Source organism: Nicotiana tomentosiformis, chromosome 7 (assembly GCF_000390325.3).
Source record: "Nicotiana tomentosiformis chromosome 7, ASM39032v3, whole genome shotgun sequence".
NCBI classification, from domain to species: domain Eukaryota; kingdom Viridiplantae; phylum Streptophyta; class Magnoliopsida; order Solanales; family Solanaceae; genus Nicotiana; species Nicotiana tomentosiformis.
The window spans coordinates 24,774,085-24,784,923 of record NC_090818.1 but is presented as its reverse complement, the minus strand read 5'-3'; the positions used below and the strand labels follow the sequence as shown (position 1 = coordinate 24,784,923).

General features: G+C 31.3%; 1 protein-coding gene across 1 annotated transcript; it reads left to right on the top strand.

The window, feature by feature from the left end:
• The first annotated feature begins 3,893 nt into the window (after positions 1-3,893).
• On the top strand, positions 3,894-5,502 carry LOC104115932 (early nodulin-like protein 3). Its single transcript, XM_009626664.4, has 2 exons — positions 3,894-4,617; positions 5,075-5,502. The coding sequence occupies exons 1-2, from the start codon at positions 4,446-4,448 to the stop codon at positions 5,500-5,502; spliced, it is 600 nt and encodes a 199-aa protein (XP_009624959.1). The 5' UTR covers positions 3,894-4,445.
• The last annotated feature ends 5,337 nt before the right edge of the window (positions 5,503-10,839 follow it).

Genomic DNA, 10,839 nt, shown 5'->3' with positions numbered 1-10,839 from the left:
AAGAAAAAGAAACATAAGAATTATTGAACTATATTCTCATTAATTATCCAATTCAATTGGATTACGAAAAGAATCCAAATAATTAGAAGTATGAAAATAAATAAATTATTTAGAGAATAAACGATTAGGATTTATGAATATAAAAGAACCAACTAGTGTTATAAAACAACTACACATAATATATTGTATATCATCATAAGTTGTACTAATAAATACTAAATAATTATAGGAGAAATGTAAAATAAAGAAATAATAATTCATAGGATCATGTAAAGAATATGCAGAGCTAGAATTACATTTCTGGGGCCTGATCAAACGACCAAAGAGACTGGCAAATAGAAACTTTAGTCAGATATATCCAAGATCACAAATAAAATAATAAACAAAAATAAAAAAGAAAAAATACATTTTAATGGATATCAAATTACCCTCTCATGGTCAAATTACCCTCTCATAATCTATAGTAAAGCAAGCTTATTCATACCTTAATATGTTAGAACTCATATGAGAATCAACCTCAGATATTAATTTCATAAAAAGTATTTCATTCGAAAAATAACATGTGAGCCTTATATAAAGTAGAAGACGAATCTGAGCATGCATCGGTGATGCCAACCGTGGGCACTGCACTCTTTCACTCACACGTGTAGCTCATTTATGCATGTGAAGAAACTACTTGCTCCAATTAACCCTTTTCTCATAAAATGTGCAAGTAAAAATTTGAATAACAATACAATGAAGTGAATAATTACCAATCTAATACAAAGTGATTTATCAAGCTTCTAAATTATCAGTTGAAAAGTACCTGTTAAGAGTTGAAAAAGGAGGGGGCAAGATTGGTCCCTAGATTGGCGGATGAAGAAGCCCACAGTATTCTTATAGCCCTATTTTTATGATATTCATTGCATAAATTGATCACAGAATTAATGATAGTCTTTTGGTCTTTCTAAACGGAAAAGAGAAAGAAGAGTAACAGAGGAGGTGTAATTAGAGAATGTAATTAGAAGAATTAACCCAAATAGCCGTCCATCCAATTGCTTAAACTAAAAATAGCCGGTGGATGTATAATATATACATAATTTATGTATTATATATGTATAATTATGTATATTTAATGTATAATCTATGTATATGACTAGAAAAATTAAACAATAAATATGACTGGCTATTTGTGTAAATATCCCATGTAATTAAGAAGTGGTTTTTGGATACGTTAATGTAGCACCTAAATAGAAAAAATATCAAATATATATATATATATATATATATATATATATATATATATATATATATATATATATATATAAGAGGGAATAGACATAGTGACTCCTCTCTTTAGCCAAGGATCCTATTTATCTTTTTTCTCCTTTTTTTGCATTTTTCTCTTATTTTTATTTAAGTAAATTAGCTCAATAATAGCTTGAGTATTTTTGATTCCCCTACTTTTATTATACTCAAAATGACATCTTAAACTTTCTATCGTTTCAAAATGACACCTTATTAAACTTTCTTCTACCGTTTCAAACTCCTTCCCTTCCCCATAATTGCTTATTAATTAGATACATTAACATCTCATATATTGTGTTTAAATAAATGGCTAATGTGTTTAGGCACCCATTGTCAGGCTATGTCACCTTCTTAATAGACCAAGCTTAATTCGTAACATCCTCTTTCCTTGCCAAAGTAGTGCACAATCTTCACTTTCCTGTGTTATATATCCTCCCTTCTAGCTCAGTGTTTATCTCCATCCATTCTCTATGTATGTGTTTTTTATATTCAATATTTGGTTATTTTTTATTTCTATTCATCTAAATATTGATATCTTCAACCATAACTTTTGTTAATGTTGTGATTTTTGATGCAGGTGTAAGCAGTGATACTAAAGTTTTGTAGTTGATGATGCAGTGAGTGAAGCAGCCCATAATGAACTTCTGCAAGTGGTATTAGATTTTCGGGAGGTAATATTATTGTCTCTGACATGCAAAGTTAATATGTTATTAATCAATTTGCGATTGGATTTGTTTAGAATAAAAAGAAGTTTCTAAGAAAATTTTTATTCTTATGTTTTTGCACAATAAATTTGTCCAATTTATATATATATATATATATATATATATATATATATATATATATATATATATATATATATATATAAAGGAGGGCCAAAGAGTGTTGACATGGCACTTCTTATAGACTAGGAAATGTAATTATCTTTCTCAAGTTTTTGGGATTTTCTCTATTTTAATACAAGATTCTATATCTATTAAACTTAAAAAACAAGATTCTAATTGCAGTTCCATAATAAATATAGAAAGAGAAAGGCGTTTGTTTCAAAACGAACAAATGCTACGATTGTAACGGTGCAAGCATTACACAGTATAATGATGCAACGATTGTAATGTTTCAGTGTTTTTGAAACGGTGTATTAAAGAAATATTTAAAGCAGCCCATATGAAAATGTATCCAAAAAGACAAGAAATACCATATATTTATGCACAAGAAATTCATCCTCCATCCAGTAAGCCGGTATACACTAGGATCAACCAAAACCCCAACATCCCTTAGGCTTCCAATCGTTCTCCTTTTGGACACCATTAGGAGATGCTTCGAAATTGGCAATCATATTTTCTATTATGTTCTATGATGGCCAGACTTCTTTGAAATATCAGGCCTCTAATGCTTTCTACAATAAAGTGCTTCTAAGCTTGGTATTGTAAATTTATCGGTTTTTTCTTGGGTTGACTTGATGAAATAATACTATGTTTGATTGTATAAAGTATGTAAAATGTTAGTGGAGTAGTTCTTTTGCAATTTATGATAGCTTTGAATGGTAATTAATTTGATATCTAATGATATGTGGTTTAATCAGTTTACAAAACTGTAAGCTTGCTATTTCGTTGTCTTCATCACTGAGATGTAATAACGTATGACATATTTTCTTTGTTTCTATAGATTTTTACTGTGATGATTATGTCCAGTTATGTAAAAATTCACATTTGAATATAGCAAGCTTCTTTCCTTCATTTTTTTCACCAACTTATGTTAAAATGTCCAAAAATCCTCTATTAAATGTTTAGACTCTCATCCGATTCCTTATAATGTATGTTTATTTATATGTAATGTCTCTCTGCTTGAAATTTCAGCCCATAGGATAGTTTAATTCGAGGGCGTTTAGTGCTATATGGAAAACAAGACTGGAGAGCCGTACTTTCAAGGAGAAATTGCAAAGTGTCAGAATCGAAAAGTGAAGCAGAAGTTGGAATATTTCTTCGGGCTCTAAGGAAGTTGATAGTAATGATATATCAAATTACACGTGGGTTTGAGAGGGTACTTGTGACGAATTTATTTTCTCAGAGAGAAAATTTAGACTTAGAAATCTGCCGACTTGAAATACTCAATAAGACAATAATAAATACTCCTATGAAAATTTGATACTCCAGCGGTTTCCGCTAGAAGAAAGCATGATAAAAGCTTATAACTACAGAAATTGCTATTAACAGTAAAACTCATTTCCTATTGCGAAAGGACACCATTTCCAAACAAAGGATATAAAGGTAAGCAAAAAATAAATAGACAACTACAAAGAAAAGAATAAATATAAAGAGAAGATATGAATAAGGAAAGAGAAAGAAAAACCAAAAGAATAGATGTGTGAATTTTCAGTTTGACAATTAATTCTGTCATTGAAGACGTTATTAACATTGTTTTCTTCTTTAATTTTGTCGTAATTTGATTAATTATTTTTTCCCCCTATTTTAAAATTTCAACGAATGGAGAAAATTATATATTCAAGACATTTCTGTATAGACATATATAGAAAATAAAGAACCATTTTTCTAAACAAATATACATGTAACCAAATTGTTTACTAAGCAAAGAAAATATATCAATTGTAAGTTTATGATATAGTTTAATAATTTCGTATGTATGTCTCGCCTATATTTTTTTGTTTTCTAACTTTTATGTATTCAGAGATTTTTTCCTGTTAACAAGAAATTCAATATATGTATGAACTACTTTTTTTGTTCTCTAAGATCGTGCGAAGCGCGGCAAATTCATTAGTTTGAGAATAGAGTTTTGAATTTTCTGATTATAGTTTTAAATATCCAAGATAAATGCCAGGTGGGTGCAAGCGTTATTCCTAGGAAAATGATAAGCAGTTGATTGATCAATAACAATTAACAGCTACTATAAAACACTAATTTATGAGAAATTAAGACGCACACAAATTCCCAGCTAAGACTTTCCATATACTCCCACCCAAACCCAACGGTAATATCATTCATCCTTTCAATAATTTCTGCTAATCTTCCCCTCTTTTAGCCTCATGTTCATCCATTTTTCCTAAGCTTTAACTTCTATTTGTATCATTCTCTTCCTTTGCAAATTTGCTTCTGAATTTTCTCGTTCTCTAATTCTTACAAAGTTTGATCTGCATATTATACATGGATTCTCCTTCATTTGTTAGCTTTTTCTTTGTGATATTTCTGAGTGTTCTTTGCATGTCTCAAGCGTACACATTCTATGCTGGTGGCAAAGAAGGCTGGGTTTTAAAACCTTCTGAATCGTATAGTCATTGGGCTGAAAGAAACCGCTTCCAAGTTAATGACACTATTGGTAAATCCTTTCCTCTTCTCTTGTGTGTTATTCTTTTTCAATAATCAAAAGTCTTGTTTTCACTGTTTTTTGAGCCGATGGTGTATCGGAAACAGTTTTTCTACCTCGCAAGGTAGGGGTAAAGATTCTCCCCAGACCCCACTTACGAGATTACATTGGGTTTATTGTTATTATAAAAGTCTTTGTTTTATTAACTTATATATAGTGGGGAGTCAGAATTTTTACTAAATATATCTACAGAATTTTTTGTTATATATATATATATATATATTAAATTTTACACTATCAATATATTATAATCGATCATAATAGGATATATAAGTTGACTTATTATTTTGATCACTAGTTCCGTTTTTTATGAATGGTTACCTGTAAATTGTAATTATTTATTAGCTGATTGTAGAATATTTATTAGACTCTTGGTGTAAAAAAATTCTAAATTCTTATTTTGGTGCAGTTTTCAAGTACAAAAAAGGGTCAGATTCAGTTCTGGTGGTACACAAAGATGATTACTTCAAATGCAAAAAGGACAAGCCAATCCATAAGCTAAAGAATGGTACATCAAAATTGAAGTTTACAAGGTCAGGTGCATTCTACTTCATCAGTGGAAAAGATGATAACTGTGAGAAAGGCCAGAAGCTTCTAGTTGTTGTGTTATCTCCCAATCACAAGCGCCATGAATCTCCAACCCCAGCCACCCAAACGCCGTCGAGTTCTCCGGTTATTGCCCCAACTCAGCCGCCGGAAGATACTCCTTCCGTCGTTGCACCGTCACCGCAATCCATTTCACCAGCTCCGGCTCCAACCAAATCGGCTGCAGTGGTTGTTGGTTCAAGTGGTTTGGTTTGGGTGTTTAGTTTGATCATGGCTACTGTTTTTATGTAATTTGATTTAATTCGTTGTCTACTTTGGTTTCTTATGGATGTTTTTGACTTCTTAGATATGTTTTTAGAGTTGTGTTGACAATTAAAGATGTGTTTCGTTGTTTGATTTCTTTTACTTTATTAGACATAGAAATGGTGTGTCGATTCATCTTTCTGGATTTTCATTGATTGATCATATATATGATGAGACATATGTTTATTTCCTTCGTTCGTAAGAGTATTATAAAAAATGGAAAAAAAGTGCGTGATAGTAAGGGTTTGTTGCCAAAGACTCAACCATGAGGTGGAAGGTGATATTATTTGCCATCTAAGATCGTTATGTTAAGCACCTATAAAGGTGGTAATTCATAAGGTTATCAAGTGAAATTTCCAAGTTATTTAGGGTTCATTCAAAACATGTTGATATTTTTAGGATGATCCTAATTGTCCGGTCTTTTTGTTACATAATGGTATTTCACCATATGTCCTATCAATCCTTCAAACTAGAAGAGCATCAGTTTAGTTTTTATACACTTTACTTTTTACGTAGATGGATAAAGAATTTCAAGAAATTAGAAAATAAGACGAATTACTTGAAGAATAAATAAGAAAACATGAAATCGAGTCAAAAGTAACACGGAAAATAAAAAGGTCCTGCTTCAACCCATTATAATTATTAAATGAGAGACAAAATTCATGTCTTTGAATGAGCTCATCATCTAATTGCAGGCAAACAAAATTAACAATCACACATTGACCGTATATGGTATTATGCCTCAGATCTATCCATTGGGCGCAGATTGAATTCAGATTTCTTATGATGAGATTCAAGAATTGGTCCTAGCACATTGAGTAATTTCACTACAACCACGGCGATAGGGATTAATCTCTAGGTGTGAACTGCAATCGTAATAAGAGGCCCCTCGTACATTGCATGGAATGCTATCGGCAGAAAGTGCTGCATAGCTAATATAATTATCTTCTGCTTGCAATATTCGTCTGGCACCCGTATTGGAGCTTGCAATTGCAACTGCATGGTCGTCATGTATGCTTGCAAAATCATGACCAAAGTTGGTATAACGATATTTGTGATCATATGAAGATGATGGTATAGGATCAATAATCATCATTAGAACTACAAAAAAAATTATCTTTAATTGGAGATCCATGGTGTTATTTTAGTGTTTGTGTTCGTGTGATAATTAATGGGTAATTGGTGTGAAGTGTGGAAGGTGAAGAAATGGAGATTTTGTTGAAATTTAAGGGGATGATTTTAGAAAATATTGACACATTATATGATTTTATAACGTTTCATGCTAGGTGTAATATATAGTTTGTTTGATATGCCCGGTTCTTGCTCCTTCATTGCTATGATTAAGGACTTTTTAGATCAAGACTTCTTTTCTTTTCTAATACTATAGTACTATTGTACTTTTTCTTTTAAATTGTTTTGCATGGCGAGTTTATACATATGTGTACCAATCTCCAGTATATTATGTTGGACCGGTCCGTATTGCAGCAAAATAGTAGTTATTTTTCAATGACTTTGCAAACGCTAGCTATTTTTGAATTATCAATCCGAAAACTAGTTAGCCCGTGCTATTTTTACTTTATTTCCTAGTTTAGGAATTTCTCTTGGGCTACTCCTCAAACCTTTGTGGGCAAGGACATCTGCTCAAATCCTAGCGGGCTTCAACAGTACAAAATGGTCTTCTTTAATCTTCTTTCCTGTGATCCATCAATGCTTGTAGGGGCAACTGCATAGATAGCCATTCTTAAGGATGCTATTTAGAGATTAATCAGAATTTATTTTATCTTGAAATTTTAAAACTAAAAATCTTAATTTCAGGACAACGCAAAAAAAAATTGTCCTGAAAAACTGAAATTCAGGACACACTGGCTAATTTCTAATATCAACCCTTTAAAGTGGTTACCTAGTGTCACTTCTACATGCTTGTATCAACTTTTCAAGTTGTTATCTAGCTTAAGAGCAACATAATTTAGGGCTAATTAGCCGAGTGATTGACACAAAAGAGACTTTTGGGGTGGTCTTAGCGGAATTCCCAAAACTAGTGGTATTTAAAAAATGACCTCGGATCCGCACAAGCTCTTCAGGGATTTTTTTTATCGGATTAGACTGTTCATCGAAATTTACCGGATTGTCATACTTTTGCTCTTCAGGATTTTTCACCAATCCGGTAGAGTTAATGCTATTATTCTCAATTGGGTCGGTAGAGTTGATGCTATGTTTTGTTTACTTATATGTTAAGTTGTCCATCGAAATCTACCAAATTGGCATACTTTTTCTGGATTGTTTTAACAAAGTATTTTTCAAATTTGTACTTTCAATTTAGATCAAAGCATCCCAAATATGCTCCAAATTAATGATTTCAAATTTGAGACAATGCTTCCAAATACCAGCACAAACAATCCCCAATCACCAATGTAGTCAAATAACACCAAATCAAAAAGATTCATTTTGTCTTCTTCAATATTTTCTAAGGTCCAATAATAGGGTTTTCAGATTTTTACAATAAATCACCAAAATCTGTGTCTGAAGTCTGAAGTAAAAGTTTAAGCATAAATTATCAACATTCAAATGATTTTAATAATAATAATCAATAATTAACTTTTATTTTTCACCATCAAACAAGAATTTCAAGCTTTAAAAATTGAAGAACTATGATATTCAAGTTTTTTAAAAAAAGGGAGACATTTTGCTAAGACCATAAAATATGGGAACATTCCGCCAAAACCATCCCCTTTGGGGTCACACCGTGCTATTTTTTGTAATTAGCCTAGTAAAAGAATTCTGTCATGTCAAAGAAAGAAAAAGGATGGGGTTGATCATTTGCAAACGTAAGGGTTGTGAAATTACATACTGCATCAAAACTTAAGCGCTGTTTTTGGTTACGTAATATTATAATTACATTAATAAAATATATGGTGTGGAACATAAATTTTGACTCATTTGTAGCAGAACATTGAGGATTAGATTCACGTCGATCGACATCATTTATAATTATAAGGCTGACTTGTAACTGTAAAGTGATAGCGAAATGAAATTAAGATGATAAATTATATGACAAAAACTGATTGATCCATGTTAGCGCCACGGTTACGGTTATCATGATCACCGCACAAAAATAATACTCCATTTTATTATTTATCGTATATTAATTTTGGTATAACAATGATGTTTGGAAATTTGATGTTCTCATTGAGGCAACATAATTATCGTAGCTTTTGAAACAACACAATAACAACAACAACAATATTGCGGAAGATAATATGTACGCAGGGGCGGAATTAGGATTTGAACCTTATGAGTTCGGGATTATAATTCTTTTAAGTTACTGAGTTCTAAATTAATGATTTGTACATATTCATTGGATTTCTTAATATAAATACAGGGCTTGAACAAAAGCTACTGGGTTAGGTCGAACCCGCAACCAATATTGTGGCTCCGCCCCTGTATGTACGCAGATAGTGCCCCTACATTTTGAGGATAAAGACGATATTTTCGATAGACCCCTGCTTAAGAATGTCGTAGCTTTTGAAACACGTTTACAAACAAAATATTACAATCTTAACTTAGTTAGGAAAATAATATTAATCGGTGTGAACATTAGTGTTAGGGGTCGTTTCGTATGAGGTATAAGAAGGTATAGTGCTGGTATAAAAATTTAATACCACGTTAATACTTTGTTTGGTTAGCACACCTGGTATAAGTTATTCTGGGATTATAATTAATACCGGGATAACTTATATCTTGTAGATGGTGGGTAATTAGTGCATGGATAACTTATACCTTCTTAGAAATTATACAATTTGTTATTTTTAATACAACATACCAAACAGTGGATAAAAAATAATACCAGGATAACTAATCCCAGCATAACTTATCCGAGCATAATCCGTATTCAAACCAAACGACCTCTTACTCGTTTCCATTGTAAAACGTACCCCTCATATTTTTCACTTAAACACTTTTACATATTCGAACAACTTTTATCAATTTAAGTGGGGGAAAATTAAAGGGCAGATGAATTAGTTGCGATCTGTTTTTAAATTTTTTATTTTTGAGTGGTCGATTTATTAGTTTAAAGAAAGGGTCTATTTATTGAATGAGAAAGAGGAAACATTTTACAAATAATTGGGTCAATAGCTCATCTGTCTTCCCATTTCCTAATCCAGAAGAAAATAGCAAACACACATGACAAAAATGTAACATTCATACGTTTCAAAAGATAAAAATAAATTTCTCTTATTTTCTTTTGTACCAATTACCATAGTTGGAACGATATTAATTTCCAGCTTTCATTTTCATGGGGCAGTTAGTAAACACGGTTCCATAATTGTGGAGACACTTGGTAAATAATTTAACGATAGCCCACCAAACTTGGTCTTAAGTTTATGATTTCATATTATTTTCTTGTAAAATTGTACCACATATGTCAAGAAGTTTTGCAACCCAAATAAATGGACATGAAAAGTCCGATTACTTCTTCTGTACTTCAGCTTTAGACCACAAGAATAGGTGTCCCTCTTACATTTAATTATGGAAGTTGAGATGTCTCAATAAATCAATTATTTTAGCGTTTTTAGAGTTGAAAGCCATTATACTAGCTGTTAGGAGTATCCTTTTTTGGGTTTAAGTCAATGAGCATGTTTCTGAGTTGTACGACTTTCAATCAGCATTTTCTTCATACTATCTTCTAAGTTTGCACTATTTCTCTTTTCTTCTTTCTTAATATAGGGACAAGGATTTAATTTTAATTGATTCGATTTTCATAACACTAAGCTTATCATTGTACTTTTAAAATATTATGTATGGATTTAGATTTTAATATTTGTTAAATCTAGAATCTTTTACATATGTTGTATCTATGCTCTGAATATAAATACTGATTTCAATTGAAACTGCAGACGCTATGCTCCATTTGTAGGCAGGGATGCATCATACGGGTTCGACCGAAATCAGTAGTTTTGTTCCAAATCTTATATTTGTTTTAAGAAATTCATTAAATATATATAAATTATTAATTTAGAGTAGGGGCAAAGTTACATTTCGTCGATAAATTATACTGTATATATAGGTAAAATATTAGGGTTTTAGAGGTATATATATTGAACACCCTCTGTCGGGGAATTGTTTTACCTCTTTTAAGTTTGAAGACCATTGGAAAAATTTTTGATTTCAACACTAATTTAGAGCCTAGTGAGTTAAACACACTATAATTCTAAATCAATAAATTTTAAATTCTGGACTATAGGGACCAAAAATAGTTGAACTTATTAGCTGATTGAGCATTCATACCAAAATGGACAAATTAAAATTGAAGTGTGGATATTCAGG